The sequence below is a fragment of the Diceros bicornis genome, chromosome 2, assembly GCF_020826845.1.
Source record: "Diceros bicornis minor isolate mBicDic1 chromosome 2, mDicBic1.mat.cur, whole genome shotgun sequence".
NCBI lineage: Eukaryota > Metazoa > Chordata > Mammalia > Perissodactyla > Rhinocerotidae > Diceros > Diceros bicornis.
The window spans coordinates 21,736,341-21,760,182 of NC_080741.1; the positions used below are offsets into that span (position 1 = coordinate 21,736,341).

The window sequence follows — 23,842 nt, forward strand, 5'->3', positions numbered from 1 at the left end:
AAATGTCACAGATGTGGCCTAAGGGGGACGTGCTGTTGGACAATCTGGCAGACATTCCACAGAGGGGGCCTGACATGAGGCTCCACCACCAAACTCTCCAGATTTTCTGGATAATTCATGATTGCAGAATACAACGTCAATATATAATTCATGATTGCAGAATACAACGTCAATATATAAACATCAATTCTATCCCTATATACTAGCAAAAACAATTGGACATTGAAACTAAATAAGCAACACCATTTACGGTAGCACCAAAAATATGAAATGCTTAGAGATAAATTCGTCAAAAGATGTGCAAGACCTCTGCACTACGAAACACTGCTGAGACAGATTAAGAAAACCTGAATAAATGCAGAGATTTACTGTGTTCATGAATTGGAAGGCTCAATTTTGCTAAGACTGCAGATATTTTGAAGCTTCCACCTGCTTTAACCCTGCGTTATCTCACTCTTTCTTATTTGTCTTTGTGTCTTCAATGTGTGCCTGGCACAAAGCAGGCATTCAGTGTTCATTGAACAAATGAATAAGGAATAGGATTAAATGTATAGGATTAAATGTATGGGGAATAAGTGAATAAAGACAGGGAGGGATCACAGCTACCTAGGAGTGCTAGAAAAGGCTTCCTTCAAATGGACGGGGGATTCTGTGAGCTGTGATGAAAGGAGGAACGTTAGACACACATGTCCTCTCATGAGTGAGTACACATTCATCTGCTGTAGCTTGGGGTCAGCTTGTGCAAGACAGTGACTGCAAACACCTTGGGAATATGGCCCAAGCTCATGTTCTGAAGGACGGTGTACTCTGTGCTAAAGAATTTATATTTCATTCTTCAGAATCAAGATGGAGGAGGGTACATTGAATATATTTAGTAGGAGTGTTCACTCATTCACATTTTAAAACACTGGTTGAGCACCTGCTCTGGACCAAGGCTTGTGTTCAATACTGGGGTAAAACTGGTAAAGACAGAAACCGTCTCTGCTTCAGTTTGTGAGAGATGACATGAGTGGAGCCATGTTAACATAGAGGCAGAGCAGCCATTTCAGAGGAATCGCCTTGCACGTCTTGTTTTCTTTATCTTCTAAATTGGACCAAACCACTAACATTCCGAGAAGTCAGTAAGAACAAGAATACCTGTTTGTAAGGACTGATAAAACTGGACTTTGCTGATGACAATTTCAAATTTAGCCTTTTGCCTAATGACCAAATCTCAAACCAATCAGTGAAGAACAAACCTAGCCTTACCTCAACTAGCACCAATGAACTCTTCCTTAATACAACTTACCTTATCTTCTTCACTTTTCCCCGTAAAACCCCTGAGCCCCTCTCTTGTAACCAGAGCGCCTTTGAGTATCTGCTCGACTCTGTTCTCCTGAATTGCAATCCTTGAGACCCCAAATGAACTTTTTGCTGTTCTTGCAGTTTATGCCTCTTATTTGTTGATGAGCCATAAAACTGTAGTAGCTAACTGTGAGAACTATCTTTGTGCCAGGCAGTGTCAAATTCTTTACCACAGACCAATGAGATAGTTATTATTAACTTCACTAAATGTGAAGAAACAGAGTAAAGAAATTAAGAAACGAGAGTCATTTAAACTGCAGGCCAACTGAGTAAAAATATCTTTTTATTAAGGTACAATTAAGAAAAAATTAAGAGCACACATTTAAAAGGTACAGTTTACCAGAGGGGAAGGGGGTTTGAGGGTGGGCATAAGGGGTAAAGGGGCACATATATATGGTGACTGACAAATAATAATGTATAACTGAAATTTTACAATGTTACAAACTATTATGACACCAATAAAAACAAACATACAGTTTGATGGGTTTTGACAAATGTATACATTTTGGCACCACCATCATCAAGATATAAAACATTTCCATCACCCCAAAGGGTTCCCCTCTATCCTTTCCCAACCATTGATCTGATTTCTAACATTACTTTGTCTCCCCTAGTGTTTCTTATAAACGAAACCATGCAGTATGTACTTTTGTGTCCTGCTTCTTTGACTCAGCATGGATTTTGAGTTTCATCCATATTGTGGCACCTAGTTCATTTTTATTTTGCTGAATTTAGACTTTTAAGGGAGAGAGAAAGACATTAACCATTATGATCACCTAATTAAGTAATTACAACAGCATTAAGTTAACCTAAGGATAAGTACAAGTGAAAGTATATCACCTTGTTTGTTGACAGTTCAGCTAATACCATACACTGGGGGAGCTATATAAGGTTTGGTTGAGTTTGTGGAAAATAAATGTTATTAAATCGTATCTCAAAAGAATCCTATGGCCTATTTTACGTCCTTAATATTTTTTAAATCAGTCCAGATGATGTTGCAAAGTGCTCTTCCTTGGCTCTTTATGCCTTCCCTTTGCAGTTAGTGGAGGAAAAGGCTCCGTAAGGCGCATGCGCCTTTCCTGATCAGGGTTGCGAGCAACAGCCTCCAAACACAGCGCCACCTCCGCGCAGACGGCGGAGACGTCCGCTGTTCGGACGTGGCACTGCTTTCGCCCGCCCAATCCTGGGCGCCGCGGCGGTCACGTGCACGCTGGCACTAAGCAGGCCAGGCCCCGCCCACCGTCCGCGTACTCCCGTGAGCCTGGCCTTCGCCGCCCGAGGTCCCGACCGCCGAGGGCCTGGCTGCGCATGCGCAATGTGGCCAGTGGGCGGGACGCGGGATGCGGCGGCCGCGAAGTGGGGAGGGCGGCTGGCTGGGAGCGGGAGCAGTGCTGAGGGGGCGCAGCGCGGAGGCGGCTCCTGGCCGGGAAGGCTTGCGTTCCTCCCTCAGCTGCCAAAAGTAAACTTTGCTGTTCGTCTCGCGGTGCTCCCGAGACCTCGCCCCGGCCCCCGGGCGCGCCGCGGTCGGCGAGGAGCTTGCCTGAGTCAGGGCCTCGCTCCCTCCCCCGGTGCGGGGCCTCGGCGCCATGGACGCGACGGCGCTGGAGCGGGACGCCGTGCAGTTCGCCCGGCTGGCGGTGCAGCGCGACCACGAAGGTCGCTACTCCGAGGCGGTGTTTTACTACAAGGTAGGGCCGGGGCCCGCGGCTGCCGTCGGGAGGCCAGGGGGCGGGGTCCAGGTGCCGAGGCGGCCAGGCCCCCTGGGCTTTGCTTTCCCTCTCCTTGCTCTCCTTTTCAGGGGGGAGGCGACCCCGGCGGCAGAGGCCAGCCACAGCCCACGCGCACCCGGGCTCCGGCCACTCCGGGGAGGTCTGGTCGCGGCTTTGGAGCTACTACTTCTCTGGCTACGGTCTCGGCTGGCAAATGCCCACCGTTGAGCTGCTATGGCGGCAGTAGTTAGGTAGGGGTCGTTCACCAGCTAGCTAATTCTTACTGTCGCTTGGCTCTGATTTGTGGCTGCTGGGACGTGGTCTCTGATCTATACTAACATAATGCATGTTCGTTGAAGAAAATAAGTAAAAAAGTAAACTAAAGAAGAATGAAACGTCTCTTATCCCTAACATTTGATGTATATCTTTGTGCTTCTTTTTCTACGCATAGACGTGTACACACCTTTTTAAAAAAGAAACTTGGATCGTACTGTCTATACTGTTTTTAACCTGTTCTTCTCATTTGACCTTTAAAAAAATCATTGAGTTTACTTCTGCAATATGATCTTATTAATAATAGACGCATAGTATTCCGTTATGTGGATGTACCACGATTTATTTATAAACTCATTTGGGTTATTAGATTTATTCTGGTTTTCCAGCATCATCAGTAATGGTGCGATTAACGTCCTTATAACTAATGCTTTCCACATTTCTTTGATATTCCTTTTGGATAGATTACTGGGGGCAGAATTATTAAAGAGTTTAAGCTTCCACAGTTCACCCTCTGCTCTCCAATCCCGAGGATTTGCAAACACCCCTCCAGCTCTGGCCGTGTCCTCTGCCTCCTTGTGGAGGTAGCTGTATCCTCATGACATTGTCACCTTTTCTTTTAGAAAGAATGTCAGACTTTGATAATACGGTAGTAGTAATTCTTTTTCCATAAACGTATACGCTGTCATTATGTGTGGTTTGCTTAGATTAATATTTTATTGTCTTCATTTTATAATCTAGAGGCTTTTGGTGTGTTTCATAATCATTCCTTTTGCACTTTTTTGGGACAATTTCGTGAAGGTAGTATTTCTTTAAAAGTAAAATTCTGTGTTTTAGTTTTGTGAAATAACCAATAAAAATTGAGAGGTTAAAGCAGTGCCACATAAAATAGCTTTTTCTAAAGCAAAAGAAAATACTATGCAGTGCCTCTTGTTTTGCTATAGGATGACATACATGTCATTATGAAGAATTATTTTATCCTTCAGAAAGTGGTTGTACTTCTAGGAACGATTTATATAAAGTTTATCAAGTATTTAGTGTTTTCTGTCTTGATACTGTTCTGTAAGAGATTCCTTAATTGTTAGTCACTTTCAAATATAAATGAGATGAGTAAAATAAAATTGATACCAGCAATTTTAAAAATTGCCTTTATTTCTTTTAAGCAAGATAATTATTTGAAAATCGATATTTACATACAAGAGACCTGAAGGAGTAAAATATATATTTACACACATGTATGTCACATCAGTTTATTGGTGTTAAACGTAGTATAATGTATTTGGGTAACGATGGTACAGAAGATATTTAATATTTACATGTATAAAGTTCTGTTTTCCTCCCCTGAAATATCTGAGTTACAGAGTGTAAGGAAATCTTATCTTTTCTATCCCTACAGCCTTTAGTCTGAATTTCCATTTGGATCAAAACTGAACTCTTCTTACTGATTTTGTTAAGTTCAGTGAAACAACTCCTGCTCCAATAACTGTATTCAAAAAGTGATGCTTGATAGATGGCTTCCTTGGATCCAGACAGTTAGGCATGAGGCTCCATGAAGTGCACATGCTTGCGTTACTGCAGAGAAGGTGGCGTTACTTGGAGAAATCTCTCTCTGGTCCTTCTCAGTGGTAGCATTGGTAACCTTCCTGGAATGGTGATGGGGAGATTGGAGGCTCTTCCTCACTAGCCACCGCATGACTGGCTGTGAAAGTTGTGGAATAACTGGAAGAGGAATCCAGGTTTTCTTAATTAAAATAAGTTGATTTCATATGACTGAAATCTGCTTTAAAATGTGTCACCTTTTGACAGTATTTTCTGTAGAGAAAAAGATTTTTTTCCCACTGGGAGATATTTAACCTTTATAAGTTCTTGTAATCTTTCCTTGACATTGAATTTTATTTTATTGGTTATTATTATCTGTTGTGATGTTTTAAGGCTCAGTTCACCTTTTCAAGGTGTATAATTTTAAGTCTGACCTATTGCATAAAGAAAAAAGAAAACAAAACATATAAATCATGGCTACTCTCAGAAAATATTTATAATCAGTCCCTCTTATTTGAGTTCATAAATTTTCAACAGTATGAGAAAATTGAGAGCATTGAGAACTGAAGAAAAGATATTGGAGGATTATATAGCTCATTTTCTTTATGAAAAAAATTACTGATATCTTAACGATATTCTTGTTCTGTCATTCATAGAAACCAATAGTAAGTTAGAAAGTCGTCAAGAAAATTCAGATTGTAATTCATCTGTTAGATTTCTTTGAATTCTTTTTTTATTTCTAGGAAGCTGCACAAGCCTTAATTTATGCTGAGATGGCAGGATCAAGCCTAGAACATATTCAAGAAAAAATAAATGAGTATCTGGAAAGAGTCCAGGCTTTACATTCAGCAGGTTGGTAAAGGACTACTGAACTTGTCACGAGATTCTTTTTCTTCTCTCCACGTCTTACTTTTACCCCTATGTTCCTCTTTCCTTTTTGTTTTCATCTTTGGATCACAATCCTCACTCTCTTGCTGCTCATTCCTCTTTTGGTAATCACAACTTTAAAAGTCGTGCTATGGAAATAAGTGATAGATCTGTGAAGAGGAACCTTACAGATAATATAGTACAATCTCCTAATTTCCCAGAGATGCAGAGATGGTGAATTATCTACATTCAAACAGTGTATCATTGGCAGAGTCAGGATTAGGACCCTATTAAGTCTTCTTTCTAAGTGTCTGTCACATGCCCTCTCCTGGTACTGAGATTAAATGTCTACTCCTCTTCAGTGTTGAGTGACTTCAACAGTAGGTGCACCGTCTCTTCTATGTCGTTATCCTCAGCCTCAAGACCTTAGCTAAACTCTTTTCTTAAACCATGTCTTGGAAAAGCAACCTGTAAGCAGAGACGTGGAACAACTTTTATTTATTTTTGTAACAGCATGGCAGATGCAATGAAACAAGTACACACAGGTTTAATGATCACAGTGTTGTTAGTTAGAGGTAAGTGGTTCCTGTCAAAATCTGCTGTTTACATGCATAGAAAAGAAAATGATTATCTGTTGACATTTTGTTTGAGAAATGCTTTCATTTCACTAAGGGCTCTTTTTAACCCTTTTTTTCTGTGGCTGTATAATAATGCCACAAACAGCTTAGAGGAATCTTTACTTATTCAGCATTGCCCAGTGGACTTTGTGCTATTTTCCACACTCATTCTGAATTGATATGAGGAGTTAGTTATAAGCACATTGTTAGGATAAAGTAGATTTGATTGTTGGATTTCTTGTTATGACAATCCCCTTAAAGACAAGGTGGTTTGGTTTAAGACAGTGCCCAGAAATTACGTGTATTGAGAAGTAGACCGCTTGTGTATCAGGGCCTTACTTGATACAAAGTTATACTGATTCGTGTCTTCAAAATACCGTGTAATTCAAAGGAACTTCATTTTCCTAGCTAAGAAAATGAAGTCCATAAATTTAATTGCCAATAGTCAGGAACTTTATTTCAGAAACAGTGTTTTCAAATAAAATTATCTTTTAAGTATGGAAAGTATTGCATGTATTGAAAAATGCACTGCCTGTGTATCAGGGTCTCACTTGGAACAAAATTATAGTGATTCATGTATTCAAAATAGAGGAACCTCATTTTCCCAGCCAAGTAAATGAAGTTCTTAGATTTATAAATATGATATTTATAAATGTGATATTCAGGCACAGAATGAGACAGCCCTAATTTCTTGAAGAATAAAGACTTGCCAGTGAAACAGAAGTAAAGTTCAAAAGATTTTTAAAGCATAACATACTTTGTTTTACCAGCTTTTTGACCCATTTTGTTCAACAAATGGAGTGTAATCTGTAGAGGATTAAATGGTTCTGTAATTATTGTTTTAAGCAGAAGAACTCTTTTTCAAACTCCAATTTTTCTTTTCTTTTTTTGTTTTTATTTTTTGGTGAGGAAGATTAGCCCTGAGCTAACATCTGTTGTCAATCCTCCTCTTTTTGCTGAGGAAGATTGGCTGTGGGCCGCCATCTGTGCCCATCTTCCTCTACTTTATATGTGGGACCCCTGCCACAGCATGGCTTAACAAGCGGTGCGTAGGTCCACACCCAGGATCTAAACCCGAGAACCCCGGGCAGCCAAAGCAGAGCATGTGAACTTTACCACTGTGCCACAGGGCTGGCCCCCTAGAACCCCCATTTTTAAAACAGATAAAGTCTGCTGACAGTCAAGAGACTGTTGAGAGATGAGTTGAGTTTTGGATGGGGAAAGGTAACACAGTTTGAAATTCACCAGTGTAGTACAGAGAGCTCAAGACTTGGAATTAAAAGATCTAAGTTGAGTTCCTACCCTTCCACTCGTAGCTTTGAAACCTTGGGCTAGATAAGTCATTCTCACCTAGGAGCAATTTTGCACCTAAGGAGACATTTGGCAATAGCTGGAGAGATTTTTGGTTTTTACGCTAGGAGGAGGGGAGGAGTATGCTACTGGCGTCTAGTTGGATAGAGGCCAGGAATATTGCTAAAAACCCTACAATGCACAGGACAGTCCGCAGCAAAGAATTATCCAGCCAAAAATGTCAGTACAGTCATGCATCACTTAACGACGAGGATATGTTCTGAGAAATGTGTTGTTAGGTGATTTCGTCGTCGTGTGAACATCATAGAGTATACTTACACAAACCTTGATGATATAGTCTGCTATGCACCTAGACTACGTGGTCCTAATCTTATGGGACCACTGTCGTATATGCAGTCCATCATTGATCGAAACGTCGTTATGTGGTGCATGATTGTAGTGCCAAGGCTGTGAAACCCTGGGCTAGATATTTTAACATTTTTGAGCTTTGTTATCTCCATTGTATAAATGAGATTAGTACATACTTCAGACAGATATTACTGAGGGTTAAAGTTTTAAAAAGATCACCACATACTTTTAAGAGACAAACAAGTATAAAGCTTTTTTTTTTAAGTAACAGCTTTATTGAGATATAATTCACGTACCATAGAATTCACTGTTTTGAAGTATATAATTTGGTGGTTTTTAGTATATTCCCAGAGTTGTGCAGCCATTACCACTATCTAATTTTAGGACATTTTTGTCACTCCAAAAAAAAACCTCTTATCCATTAGCCTTCACTCCTCATTCCTCTCACCTCCTAGCCTCTAGCAACCACTAATCCATTTTCTGTCTCCATGAATTTGCCTATTCTGTACATTTCATGTAAATGGAATAATCTAATATATGGCCTTTCATGTCTGGCTTCTTTCATTTAGCATGATGTTTTCAAGGTTTTATCCATGTTGTAGCATGCATCAGTACTTCATTCTTTTTTTATGACTGAATAATATGCCATTGTATTAATATACCACATTTTGTTTATCTGTTCATCAGTTGGCGGACAGGGACTTGTTTTTACCTTTAGGCTATTAAAAATAACGCTGTCAAGAACATTTGTGTATACGTTTTTGTGTGGACATACATTTTCACTTCTCTTCAGTACATACCCAGGAGTGAAATTGCTGGGTCATATGGTAGCTTTATGTCTAACTTCTTGAGGAACTGCTGGAGTGTTTTCCAAAGTGGCTACCCCATTTTACAATTCCACCAGCAATGTATGAGGCTTCCATTTTTTTCATATCTTTTATCAAAACTTGTTATTTTCTGTCCTTTCGATTTTAGCCCTCCTAGTGGGTGTAAAGTGGCATCTTGTGGTTTTCATATGTATTTCCCTGCTGGCTAATGATGTTGAGTATCTTTTCAGATGCCACTTGGCCATTTGAATATCTTCTTTAGAGAAGTGGCTACACAGATCCTTTATCCATTGTATAAGTCAGGGCTCTGCAGAGAAACAGAACCAGTAGGATATATATAACAAAACATATTATGAGCAATTGGCCCATGTGATTATAGGGGCTAAGAAGTCTTGCTGTCTACCATCTGCAAGCTGGAGACCCAGGAAAGCCAGTGATGTAGTTTAGTCCAAGTCCGAAGGCCTGAGAACCAGGGGAGCTGGTGGTGTAAGTCCCAGTCCTGAGGGCAGGAAAAGACCAATGTCTCCCAGCTTAAGCAGTTAGGCAGCGAGAGCAAATTCTCTCTTCCTTTGCCTTTTTGTTCTGTTCAGTCCCTCAATGGATTAGATGATGCACACCCACATTTGGGAGGGCAGTCTGCTTTTACTACCAATTCAAATGCTAATTTCATTCAGAAACACCCACTTAGACATACCAGAACTCATGTTTAGCCAAATAATCTGGGCAGCCTGTGCTCCAGTCAAGTTGACATAAGTTGATGATATAATTAATCATCACACTCATTTTTTAAATTGGAGTTGTCTTTTTATTGTTGAGTTGTAAGAGATCTTTGTATAGTCTTGATGCAAGTCCCTTGTAGGTGTATACTTTATATTAAAAACAAATAGAAACCCTTATTTCTTTTTTTTTTCCATTTTATTTTATTTATTTTTTATATCAGATGCATTTTTTTTTCCTTTTTTTTTGTTTATTGCAGTAATATTGGTTTATAGCATTGTATAAATTTCAGGTGTACATCATTATACTTCTATTTCTGCAGGGGTTACATCATGTTCTCATGTTCCCCACCCAAACACTAATTAGAATCCATCACCACACACATGTGCCTAATTATCCCTTTCACCCTCCTTGCTCCCCCCTTCCCCTCTGGTAACCACCAATCCAATCTCTGTCTCTATGTGTTTGTTTGTTGTTGCTATTATCTACTACTTAATGAATGATATCATAAGGTATTTGACCTTCTCGCTCTGACGTATTTCACTTTGCATAATACCCTCAATGTCCATCCATGTTGTCACAAATGGCTGGATTTCATCATTTCTTATGGCTGAATAGTATTCCATTGTGTGTATATACCACATCTTCTTCATCCATTCGTCCCTTGATGGGCACTTAGGTTGCTTCCAAGTCTTGGCTATTGTGAATAACGCTGCAGTGAACACAGGGGTGCATGTATCTTGACGCATTGGTGTTTTCAAGTTCTTTGGCTAAATACCCAGCAGTGGAATAGCTGGATCATATGGTAGTTCTATCCTTAATTTTTTGAGGAATCTCCATACTGGCTCCACTCCAAACTGGCTGCACCAGTTTGCACTCCCACCAGCAGTGTATGAGAGTTCCCATCTCTCCACATCCTCTCCAACACATGTTGTTTCCTGTCTTGTTAATTATAGCCATTCTGACGGCCGTGAGGTGATATCTCATTGTAGTTTTGATTTGCATTTCCCTGATAGTTAATGATGTTGAACATCTTTTCGTGTGTCTGTTGGCCATCTGTATATCTTTGGAGAAATGTCCGTTCAGGTCTTTTGCCCATTTTTTAATTGGGTTAGTTTTGTTGTTGTTGAGATGCACGAGTTCTTTATGTATTTTGGAGATTAAGCCCTTATCAGATGTATGGTTTGCAAATATCTTCTCCCAGTTGTTAGGTTGTCTTTTCGTTTTGTTGATGGTTAGAAACCCTTATTTCAAAGAGCAGTAAAAATATACGGTAGCTTAATCTGGACCCAGATGAATAAGAAACAGCAGGAACTTTATCATCAGGGCCTAGTATATAATATTACACAATTATTATCTGTACTGAAGAAAATTTTTTTAATTACCTTAAAATATAATTGAGTTTCTTTAGATTTATCATTTTCCAAGTTTTTGTTTTGTTTTGGGGGGTAGTATGTGAGGAGAACGCCTGTGTTTTATTTTTTAAATGAAGGAAGTGCTGGTAAGGAGAGAGAGAAATTCAGGGAAAAATTTTTTTGAATAACAAATACATTTTTGATATTCCTAGTTTGTAGTGTTTATTATGTGGTGAGTTAAACAAGTGGGGACTTTTTTTTTAGGCCTTAAAGTCAAGATTGAAAAGAGAAGGAGGGATTAGTCATTTTCTCAAGTGTTTTTTGACCTTACTAAACTTTTTAAATGAAGGGTTATAGAATTTTGGTAAAGAAGGTCTTAAATGTATTAAAATAGTGTGTTACTCCCTGGATATATATATGTAGGTATAATATTTCTTCTATATGGCTTTTTTCCTATCCTAGTTCAGTCAAAGAATGCAGATCCTTTGAAATCGAAACATCAGTTGGATTTAGAGCGTGCCCATTTCCTTGTTACACAAGCTTTTGATGAAGACGAAAAAGGGAATGTTGAAGATGCTATAGAGTTGTATACAGAAGCTGTAGATCTCTGTCTGAAAACCGTATGTATAACTACCAGTTCAATTTAGTGGAATTATTCTAAGAAATTTCTTCCTTTATTAGTGAATTTTGCTTAACAATTCCTTAAAGAAAAAAATTATTGTATCATTATAAATGTAATTAAATTGCTCCTCATTAAAAAATGATGGGTAGAAAATTAATAATAGATTTTAACATCTTGTTAAAAATTTGACAGTATTGAGTCATTAGGCTATTTTTTTTTTAAATTACAGGTACTATTTTTTAACCTTTTTATACCTATATAACTAAAATCAACTTATTACAGGAAGAATTCACCATCACAAATCTATGAATTTAGGATAAATTTCCCGTTTTTTTCAGTTTCATTCACTAAAAAATAAGGTAGTTGTTTGGGAGAGCTTTATTACTTTGCAGTGTAAAATCTATGTGCTGAGTGTCTTTTACGGCTCCCTGAGGAGCCCTGATTGGGACTGCTAGATTTAAGGGTCACCTGGTGCATAAGAGCAGTGCATTTGACGGGAGGATATGGCGAAGTGGTAGAGAGTGGTGTTCTCAGTATTGTCAGAGGGCTGGCTTTTTGTCCAGGGGAACCATCAAGCCTGATTTCTCTAGGTACCCGAGACTGGAGATAAGTGCTGGTCTTCTGAGGTTCCTGCTGCTCAGCCTTCCATGGCACCGTGGTCGTACAGTTGTGATCCAGATAACCACATTAAGTGGTCTTAACGTTGACCTCAGTGACAGATTTTCAGTGCTATTTTAAATGATACCTTTAAGGATGAAAATAAACTGTCTTCTTTGTTCTCTCAGCATTTCAAGAAGTGTAATGTGCATTGTAAATTTTTTTGCTTAGAGATGTTATGGATCAAGCAAATTAAAAAAGTTATGCTTCAGAATGTCTGTCTCTCTTTCTCTTAAGTCTTCTGAAACTGCTGATAAAACTCTGCAAAATAAACTGAAACAGTTGGCTCGACAGGCACTAGATAGGTGAGTTTTGGTCACACAAGTTCTTATCAATGATGGCAGTGTACTGTGTTACTTAAATGTGACAGATTTATCTAAATGTAGGGTAGAGTTCATAGTAACAAACCTCCATCTCAAAGATCTGGATCTCTGAGATCTGGAGCTCATATACTTCTTCCTCTGAGTGAATTTACTCCTCTCTCGTTCCCTGCTTTAAACTCAAGAAATAACAAATAGTCAAGAAATGTTTTATTTAGTTTTTATGTGTAAAACAAAAATGATTATGATATTTGAAATGGAAGACTTTCCTTCTGTTGTGTAAAATCAGACTTCCAAAGAGAACTTACAGAAGGCCTTCCAGAGCTACTACTAAAAATAGAGAAATTGAGAATGAGCTGGCTTGCAGCCGTACACATACCCCAAATTATACAGAGTGTCTAGCTCCTTGCACTCTTGGCTCAAATGTCACCTTTTCAATAGGGCATGCCCTAACCATTCTATTTAAAATGGAATCTCCTCCAGTACTTTCATCCTGCTTACTGTATTCTAATATTCTTTCCCATAACTCTTACAACTTTCTAAGGTATATGAAATTTACCAGTTTATCATGTTTATTATTAATATCTGTGTCTCTTCCAACCCCCAACCCCCAGTGTAAGCTCTGTGAGGGCAGAGAATTTTGTCTGTCTTGTTCAATGCCAACCAAGCACCTAGCAGAGTGCCAGACATATAGTCTGTGCTCAGTATGTATTTGTTGAAAGAATAGATTTGCACAAGAGAATTATACCTCTTGAAGAGTATTATAGACCAAGGAAAGGGGTGGAAATTACATTTATAGTTATAGCATGAATTAATAAAATTACCTCCTTTTGAGGCTCTGGCTAGGTAGTTGTACCACCCCCAGCCCTTCTTTTTTTATTGAGGTATAACAGTCTTCTCTCCTTTTCATTACCGCTATCTAACCTTTAGTTTGTTCCTCCAGATACATGAGCATATGAGCAGTTGACACACAGTTATCTTCTCCATTTTAGAATCATAGATGATGTTTTTTACCTATGTGGATAACCCATCCAATATTCTCTAAGAGCATCCTAAGCATAGGGGATCCACTCTAGAAAAAATGTACATAAACTTTTTTTTGCATGTAATCTCAGTGTTCACCAGACTCCTAAAGCTCATGTATGGACCTCAGGTTAAGAACTTCTATTTTTTACCTTGTTAGTCCTTTGATAAAACAAAGTCAAAATTCCCTTGAATATCACATAAGGCCTTCCATGGTCCAACCCCTGCCACTGGTCTCCTTTCCTCCTGCCTCTCGTTTACACTGTTCACAGGGGCTCCTTCCATTTTTGGAAATTACTTTAACTCAACTATGCTGTTTCGTACTTCTGCACATGCTATTCTCTCTACTTAGAATGCTTCCTCACTCCCTAGGTGGACTTCTCTGCAGCTCAAACATCAATTCAAAAAAACCTTCCCTGAATCACCCTCTTTTCCCAGTCATTAAGTTAATATCTTCTGCTGTGTGTTCACTCACATGTAATACTCCTGTCCCAGTGTCTGTCACTTTCGATGCAGTTGTCTTTCTTTCCCCACAAAACTATGAGCACCTTAAGAGTAGGGATTGAGTTTTATATATTCTTGTATCCCCCTTACTTTGCGTTGTATCTGACATGCAGTAAGTGCTCAATTAATGTTATCAATAGAATAGTTGCAAAAATGCTTAATTTACCTTTAGGAGTAGCTTAAGTAGTTGACTAGTATGTAAGAATTTTATATACTAATTTTGCGTTAGGAATGCTTGACTGGTTCTTCAAGTAAATTTTGTTTTCTGGAGAGCTTAAGTGTGAGAAGGGAAACTAGAACAGTTTTTCTGTACCTCTCTCTGTTATAGAGCTGAAGCATTGAGTGAGCCTTTAACAAAGCCACTATGCAAAGTCAAGTCAACGAATATTAAACCAAAGCCACCTCCAATGAGAGCACATTTTCCACTAGGAACTAATCCCTTCCTTGAAAGACCTCAGCCATTTATAAGTCCACAGTCATGCGATGCACAAGGACAGAGATATACAGCAGAAGAAATAGAAGTTCTCAGGTAAATCAGTTTATGATTCATTGTAACAATTTTGTTAACCAACACAGGTAATTTTATTCTTGTTACGTTTGCTGAGTCATATTCACATCTTTGTTATAATGTGTTGTGCTATTCTGTAATTATAAATTATATTGTTATATAGTCACGACTTTCGAAATAGTTAAAATTTGTTCTAATATATTTTAGTTAGCATTTCTACTAGAATATGTTTTTCTGAAAATCCTAATAATATTCTTCAGAACTGAGCACTAAAGGTTAGGGGGCAAAATAGAGCTATGGCAGACCACTCATAATCTGTGCGACTTGTAACCAGAGCCCTAATGGGAGAAAAAAATGTTACCTTGAAACAGTAGTCTAGGCCAGGGTTCAGCAAAGGGAAGCCTTAACCTATGAATGGTTTTCACATTTCTTTAAAGGGTTGTAAAAAAGAAAACAAAAAAAACCCCAGAAGACTATGTGACAGAGACCTCATTGCAAAGCCAAAACTGTATACTGTCTGGCCCTTTACAGAAAACGTTTGCCAACGCCTGGTCTAGGAAGCCAGCTCAGTTTCTGAAAGCAGCCTCGGGGTATTAAAAATGCAAAACAGCCATGATGTGGAAATCCTTGTGATTGCATTCTGAGCCAGTGTAGGTGGGATAAATCTCTGAGCCAGTGTGGCTGGTCTTCAGTTGGGCTCTGGAGGAGATCCAACCTGCTTAGAGTTGTGCAAGTCATGTAGTTGCTCATTTTTAATTTCGTAAAATTGAGCTGAAAGGGCTCCTTCCTATGTAGTAGCCACCTGAGGCATTTTTCTTTCTTTTCCTACAGAAGATTTTAATTTTACTCCCATTAATCTGGCTCATTTTGCCTAGAAAAAATCACGTATGAACCAACACAGCACAAAGCAGGGCAAAGAAAGGTGATTTTGAAGCTGAGAGACAATAAATTAATAACAGTCCAACACTTTGTCTACTTAGCATCCATATGCTCCCTTTTACACACATTTGAAATTCCATACCACAACAGAACAACTCTGTATTTCTACCTAACAAAATGCAGCTATCCTTCATACAAGTGAAAAGTTCTCATCCTCTCTAGATGAGGATGCACGCAGTCATTGTACCCATTGCTGGCTGTATAAATTAGTCCTTAAATTCAGTCACAGTCTCACTGAATAGTTTCCTAGAGACTAAGTTGTGAAGTTACCCTGCCGCTACTTCTAAATAAATTGAGGGAAAGAAACAGATAGAAGAAGGAAATAGTTATTATGTTCAAATAAACATCTACACAAAATGAAAAGAAAATATGCAAAGCTACTACAAACCACGTTTCTTTAATTTGTCAAGAAGCCATAGCTGATAGCTATGACACCTCCTTCTTCCGCTACCCATTCCATATTCTCCAGAAAATAGGAAGAACGTATCTTCCAGAATTGTAAATGTCATGTTTTTTGAAATCCGAAATAAGCATTGCTTTCTCCCTTTGGGCTTAGGATAGAATTTACTTTGTGTTCTGGTGTCAAGGACACTTGATAACTGTAGTATAGGCCTATTTTGAGACCGCTGTTTAGTTGTAAAGGATGTTAATCTTAAAAGAATAACTCTTATTGAATTGAATTGAATCAGTTATTTTTTGGTATTCAGCTATTTTATGAAAATTTTGTCCAAATAAAGATAACATGAGAATGTCAGTTTAACTTTATTATGGTATCATACCTTGTTATTCAAATTTTAAAGAGTTTAAATAAGATTGGTAATTAAGGTAGACCTGAACATTTACTTTAGATTTTTTCTTGTGTTTTATAGGACAACATCAAAAATAAATGGTATAGAATATGTTCCTTTCATGAATATTGATCTGAGGGAACGTTTTGCATATCCGATGCCTTTCTGGTAAGTAAACACTATTGCAATTTTTACTTCCAAGATTGTTTTAATTTTTCAGCACTTTTTCCATACTCTGAAGTCCAATTTAATTCATAGCTTTGAAATTAAAATTTGTAATAAAAAGTTTTGATTGGAAGAGAGGTATGACTGTGGGAAGGAGGTGGGGCAACACATAGCAAGAGTACCTCTGTTATTATTTACCTAGTATTGGGCACATACGGATCTCCTTTTGCCTGATAACTATTCTCATCGTGCCTAGCACACTACCTGGCACAAAGTAAGTACACTCATGCATTGCCTAACGATAGGGATACGTTCTGAGAAATGTGTTGTTAGGCAATTTCTTTGTTGAGAGAATATGTCATAAAGTGTACTTACACAAACCTAGATGGCATAGCCTACTACTCACTGAGGCTATATGGTACTAATCTGATGGGACCTCGGTTGTATGTGCAGTTCATTGTTGATCAAGACATCATTATATGGCGTGTGACTGTACTCAGTAAATATTTGTCGAATTGGTCTTTGAATCACAACATAAATGCAAGTCAGTAAAGGAATTGAATGGAAAGTAGAATAGAATGACAATACCATTGTTTACTAAGAAGATAGAGTTCAAGAAAGGATTAATTATGAAGGTGTTAGTTAGCATAGCCTTCCAGGATGGTGGCAGCTTATGTCAAGAGCCTTAAAAATATTGTTTGGGGGCCGGCCCCGTGGCTTAGCGGTTAAGTGCGCGTGCTCCACTGCTGGCGGCCTGGGTTCGGATCCCAGGCGTGCACCGACGCACCGCTTCTCTGGCCGTGCTGAGGTGGCGTCCCACATACAGCAACTAGAAGGATGTGCAATCAGGACATACAACTATCTACTGGGGCTTTGGGGGAAAAAAAAAACGGAGGAGGATTGGCAATAGATGTTAGCTCAGAGCCAGTCTTCCTCAGCAAAAAGAGGAGTATTGGCATGGATGTTAGCTCAGGGCTGATCTTCCTCACACAAAAAAATATATATATATTGTTTGGTTCAGGACTCCCAGTTTCTGGTTATCCTGAGGAAGTAAAAATTTGGTCAAAGATAAGTATAATAAGAGCATTCATGAAAGCATCTGTTACAGCAAAAAATTATTAAACTAAATATCCAACAATATGGGAGTGATTAAATAATGGCACATCCATATTATTAAATATTATGCTACTCATAAAAAGTAAGTCTTGAGAAAATGCTTGCAGTATAATAAATCAAAAAAGATAGAAAATTATACATATAAATCCAAATTTTATTTTTCTTTTCATATATTTATAGATATGTAGAAAAATGTAATGATACACATCAAAATGTTTACAGTGATTATCTCTAGGTAGCAAAATTGGGTGATTTAACTTTTTAAAATATTTTTATTTTTCAAAATTTCTGCAATGAGCATGTTATATTTATTATCAGAAAAAAATCAGAGTTGAATGCTTATTATATACAGAATATATGAAAGGCTCTATAAAGAACAGAAGAACTGCTTTCTCATTTTCTAGTGTTTTGCTGTTCTTGATGGGCACAGTTAGACATCTCAAAGCCAATAAGTTATCAACCTAATTTCTTCGTTCAGGCAACCATGTGATGCTAGTTACTGATTGGAATCTAAGAAATTTTTATATTTGAGAAGCTTTGTAGTATTAATGTTAAGGGCACAGATTCTAGAGCCAAACTGACCAATTTCATATCCTGTGTGACCCTGGGCAAGCTTTTAAATCTGTCTCAGATTTTAAAATAATAATGGAATCTACCTCATAATGTTACTGTGATGATTAAATGAGTTAATAAAATAGAATGGTGCTTGTTATATAGCAAGTACTATATAATAAGGTTTAACTGTTACAACGATTTTGGTAAATACTAAATTATATTACACAGTTTGGCTATACATTTCAGATACTTTAAAAATGTTTATACCCCTTGAACCGGTAATTTCACTTCAGGAAACCAATTTTAAAAAATATTTACAGATGTGATTTATATAAAAGATATATTCATCAATATTATTATAATTGTGAAAATGTGAATCACTTATTTAGTATGTTCTTAAATGTTCAAGTAGAGATGTGAGCTTGTAGTTCCAATCTTTGTTTAATGAATTAAGATAAATCATATTTTTAGTGCTCGTACAACAGAATGTCATAAGAAAAATATACAGCCACAATCAAGTTTTTAAGAAATTAAATAACATGGGAAAATGCTTACAATATAATTGAAACAGTAAAATATAATACCATACAAACTCCCTTAATTTAGACCTAGCATTTGTCACAGTTGGAATTTTACTTTTTACTTTTACTTACTCAAAATCACGTTTACTTGCTCAATGCTTGTCCTCCACACTGGATTATAAACTTCATAAGAACAAAGATCATGTCTATTAAGTTGCACTCCAATGCCTAGCACAATGTCTGGCATATAGTAGGTACTCAGTAAATAATTAATTAAATTTAGAGAAAAATCAAGAATAAATACTAAATTAACTACTCTAGCAAGATTTTTTCTTTCTTGTTTTCTAGATTATTTTACGGTGAGAATAATCGGAAGAAAAAGTAACAGTAAACGTTTTTAAATTCAAGGATAACAGACTGACAAGAAAAGGCTTCACAGTTTATGAATCTTTGGTTAGAAAGATGGATTTTTAAACATTTTTTCCTATTTTGGTCATGTATTACTTTTAAAATCAAAATAAGCATTATTGAATAAAAATTATATTTATAAAATATTTTTAATATCTTTACAGTTCTAAGACAAAAACATTGAATTTGGTAATTTAGTGGTGACTTTTGAGAGAACAGATACTGAGGAATCTTGGATTTACTCTGGATTATGGTTCATATGGCAGGTTAATACTACTAAGTAATTAGGTTATAAATTTGAATTAGTCTTATTTTTCCCCGTAGAATTTTATGATGGCTGTCTTTAAATTCTAAATTCACTCAGCTCTCTTTCTATTTACAATCAACTACTGGTATTACACAAGCCAAAATGTTACCTAGAACACTAGCGGTTCTATGAGATGATTATCAAAAAAGTGTGAGAAGTGCTATATACCATATTCTACGCCAAGAGATTTACATAAACCTTGGCTTATTAAGGGTTTAGAGAGATCCTCCAATGAAAAAACCAGTGCTTTAAGCAGCAATTTGCAGATCACACCTAACCACAAAACCCTCTTGCTTCTAATATCAATCAACATTTTTTGAAAAAAGAACGTAATATTTGTTTCAGTTTGCATATCATAAAACTTATTCTGGAAATCTTTTGAAACCCAAAGATCTGTTGCCCTTGCTCTAGAAGAGGTTTGAGGAAAGGTGGATATTTTTTATATGTGCCATACATCAATTTTAGAGAAATATTTATTACACGGTGTGTTTCTAGCACACAGTGAGTAGAGGTTAGGGGATAAGAATGGTAGATTGGGCACCAGAGACCTGGATTCAAGCGCCAGTTCTGCTACTACTTAGCTTTATGACCTTGGCAAGTGATTTCATCACTTTAAGCCTTTTCTAAAAATATTTGCTTTAATAGAATTGTTTTGAGGATTAAATGAATAATGTATATAAAGTACTTTAGCATGATGCCTGGCACATGGTTATTACTCAGTCATTAGCTACTCTCACTATTAGCCTTGCAGAGAAGAGTTTGTCAAGAGCCAACATAAGGATCTGTAGCTTCCCTAGGTCCTTTTGAATGTATCAGCTTGTATTGTTAATGGCTCCATTTTACTGAACCTGATTTCTTGAATATAACCATACTAAATTAAACTTTTAAATTATGTTCTTAAAGTAAATGTAAATAAAGGGTTGCTTTTCTGTTTTCAGCTATCAATTTTCACTTTCAATGGAGGAGGATGATCAGATTGACTGGATTCATGGTTAAGTGTAAAGAGCTAGGTTTCACCAAAGAGTTATTTTAGGATGACATAAGTATAGCTATGATCACTATACCAAAAAAAAATTCTTTAGGAAATTTAATTTTGGTTTTGAGTCATTTTTTAAGATTAATTTTATTATTAGTAGTAGTGTTTAATTTTTTATTATTACCTCAGTGATAGATGGGGCAAGCTACCATTATCTCCTAAACAAAAAGCTACATTTTCCAAATGGGTACGACCAGAAGACCTCACCAACAATCCTACCATGATTTATACTGTGTCCAGTTTTAGCATAAAGCAGGTAAACATTTTGTATAATTTTATATGAAAGCTAACACTTTAAAGTAATTTGAATATCGTTTGAGTTTTTCCTTAGATTTTTATTAGACATTCAGATACGTGAGTATAATCGGAAGAATTATTCACTCTGCACACTTTGATTTAGACATACGGAGATAATAAGTATGAATAACTGTTTTGGGCAATTACAGATTTTTATATAGACCCTATTTATCGATATGTGCTTGCAAATGAGAAAGTTGAGAATCTGAACTTCACCTATGATAAGGGAATAGATGTAAAAGACAGAAGGATATTGGACTTACTTGAAATACTTCAGTGGTAGAACAACAATATGGCTTTATTGCAAACTTTATTTAGTTAAGGTTTGCCTTGAAGTCACAGATGTCATCCATTTAGTATAAAAATAATAGTCCTGAAATACTATGATTCAAGAATCTTATGGTGTGCATATTCATTTTAATTGGTCACATCATAATAAACCAACTTTTTAAAAAATGCCTTTAATTTTTTGTCATTAAAAACAGTGTGATTCATACCACAGGGGCCGGCCCCGTGGTGTAGAGGTTAAGTGCGCGCACTCCACTGCTGGCGGCCCAGGTTCGGATCCCAGGTGCTCACTGACGCACTGCTTGTCAGGCCATGCTGTGGTGGTGTCCCACATAAAGTGGAGGAAGATGGGCATGGATGTTAGGTCAGGGCCAGTCTTCCTCAGCAAAAAGAGAAGGATTGGCGTGAATGTTAGCTCAGGGCTGATGCTCCTCACAAAAAACAACAAAAAAAAAACCAGTATGATTCAGTGAGTATGCTTTTATCCACGTAAAGGATACATCATCCATATTTAATTATTCTAAGTTAACTTCATTGAAATACTTTATTCAGTTCTTCTAGGATTTGTTTGAACAAAATATGTGTGAGTTGGCAAGTGTGGCATTTCTATTTATTATTTTCCTGTTCAAGATAGTAGTATAAAAAGTCAGGTGCTTAGGTGCAATGTTTAAATATTGTGGTAATGTTGAAATTACATGAATGAAGGAATGAATATATTAATAAATTCTTATTAACAGACAATAGTATCAGATTGTTCCTTTGTGGCATCACTGGCTATCAGTGCGGCTTATGAAAGACGATTTAATAAGAAGTTGATTACCAGGTAAAATTTTATATTTGTCCCTTTAGTCTGTTTCATATAATTGTCTCTTAACTAGAAATTTAAAACTTAGGCCTTATCTGCATAGAAAGTGAAGAGGGCATATCACTCAGAATATTATGGCCCTTGTGTGGTAAGCAGATGATTTGTGAATGTGGAAAGATTTGCTACAATGGTCTAAGAACATATGGTCATGTAGTTAAAATTATATATATGGAGTAAATATGCTTTGAAATAAATGAAATTGGTCAAAGTAAAATCATGTCGTATTTATAATTGTGCTGTACTGTGTGGTAGCCACTAGACACGTGGATATTGAACACTTGAAATGGGCTAGTCTGAATTGAAATGGGCTATAAGTGTAAAATGCATCAGATTTTGACAACTTAGCACAAAAAATGTAAAATTGGAAAATATCTCAAATTTTTATATTGATTACATGTTGAAATCATAATATTTTAGATATGTTGGGGTAAGTAAAATATATTATTAAAATTAATCTCACCTTTTTTAGCTCTTAATATGACTACTAGACAATATAAAATAATATATTTCTGTTGTCTAGAACTGTTTTAGAATATACTGAAATGTTACTGAAATACTTTTTCTTTAAATTTTTAAAAGTTTTTTAGCTTAAAATCATTCATTATAAAAATTAAGCATTATCATTTTTTCATACAAGTATTCCTGAGTGGTTTTTGTGTATTAAGTCTTGAGAGTACAAAGATGAATTGGACATAGACCTTAGTTGCAAGCTATTTGCCATCTTGAATAAACAGACCATATAAGTAAATAATATGCAACGTGTAAAAGAAAATTGATACTGATAGTTATTACAGGAATCTTATTGGATAATTTTGCCTGAGTTTCTCTGAGTTGTGCTGACTTTGTTGCTGTCAGAGTTGTAGTTAGTCGCCTTAGTTGTGGTTAACTGAAATGGTCTTCTCTTCTTGAGGCCAATAGTAGAAGATTATTTTAACTGGTTTAAAACATATCCACGTGATAGAAAATTTATTAGAGTTTATAATTAAAAACTGAGCTCTTTTCAGAATATTGTGAAATTTATGCCCTGCTGTATATCTCATAAGATACTTCATTAATTTATTTACATTAAATAAGCACTTTGATTAGGGTGAAATTCTTTTTCTAGGCCAATTATAGAAAAATATTCTAATGTTTATTTTTATAAAATTGTCAAGACAATAGCATATGTCTAAATAGAATATATCCTGCATCGTAGTTTATATTGAATATTAATGTTGGTATTTCAATATTTATTTTCCTTGCAAAAGCATAATTTACCCTCAGAATAAGGATGGTGAGCCAGAGTACAATCCATGTGGAAAGTATATGGTAAAACTTCACCTCAATGGTGTCCCAAGAAAGGTGAATAATGTCTCTCCCCACCCCAACTCCTTCTTTTTCTCCCTTCCCCACCTTTGAATCTTGAGTAGAATCATAAAGAAATGTTATTTGTGTAAACATTTAAAAAGTCAATTTAGTTGATTTTGAGTCTGCGATATTATACATATTACTACCAATAATATCATGTTAGTAATTAAAAATAAAAATCATAACAAGTATAAAGTCTTTTTCAAAATGTTTTGGGAAAGTTTATAGAAAGTTCCAAAAAGGAACATTGAGCTAGTGATTGCTAATGCTTAATGTAAATTTTAATCTGATAGTTCGTGATTACTTTTTTGATTAAAAAGAAATCAGACAAGCTAGGTTAGAAGAGTTTATACGTATAGTGATAACTTGAGATATAGAGAGCCTTTAAAATTCTGTTTTCCTTTGTGAATAATATGCATAGTTTTAAATTACACTACTTTAATTTCTTTAAGAACTCCGAACTATGTTGTGAGGGCCTTGCATCGTGGGGGCTCTCTAGCTCTTGTCTGCTCACAGAGGTACATGGACAACATCAGCATCAGCTGGGAACTTGTTAGAATTGCAGAATTTTAGGTCTCACCCTGGACCTACTGAATCAGAATGTGCATTTAAACAAGATCCCTTGGTGCTTCCAGTCTGAGGAGCTGAGAAGTTGCTCTGTAGCTCAGT

General features: G+C 36.7%; 1 protein-coding gene across 4 annotated transcripts in view; it reads left to right on the top strand.

The window, feature by feature from the left end:
• The first annotated feature begins 2,725 nt into the window (after positions 1-2,725).
• Positions 2,726-23,842, top strand: part of CAPN7 (calpain 7) — a 39,339-nt gene continuing 18,222 nt past the window's right edge. The window contains exons 1-9 of one of the 4 annotated variants that reach the window (XM_058553382.1): positions 2,726-3,032; positions 5,609-5,717; positions 11,370-11,527; positions 12,424-12,491; positions 14,362-14,562; positions 16,350-16,436; positions 20,506-20,632; positions 21,699-21,784; positions 23,074-23,167. In XM_058553382.1, coding sequence (XP_058409365.1) covers positions 2,931-3,032; positions 5,609-5,717; positions 11,370-11,527; positions 12,424-12,491; positions 14,362-14,562; positions 16,350-16,436; positions 20,506-20,632; positions 21,699-21,784; positions 23,074-23,167 — 1,032 coding nt within the window. In that variant the 5' untranslated portion in view covers positions 2,726-2,930. Of the gene's footprint in view, positions 3,033-3,163; positions 3,305-5,608; positions 5,718-11,369; positions 11,528-12,423; positions 12,492-14,361; positions 14,563-16,349; positions 16,437-20,505; positions 20,633-21,698; positions 21,785-23,073; positions 23,168-23,842 lie in introns of those variants that run through there. The other 3 variants (XM_058553354.1, XM_058553362.1, XM_058553372.1) reach the window with 3 other exon arrangements.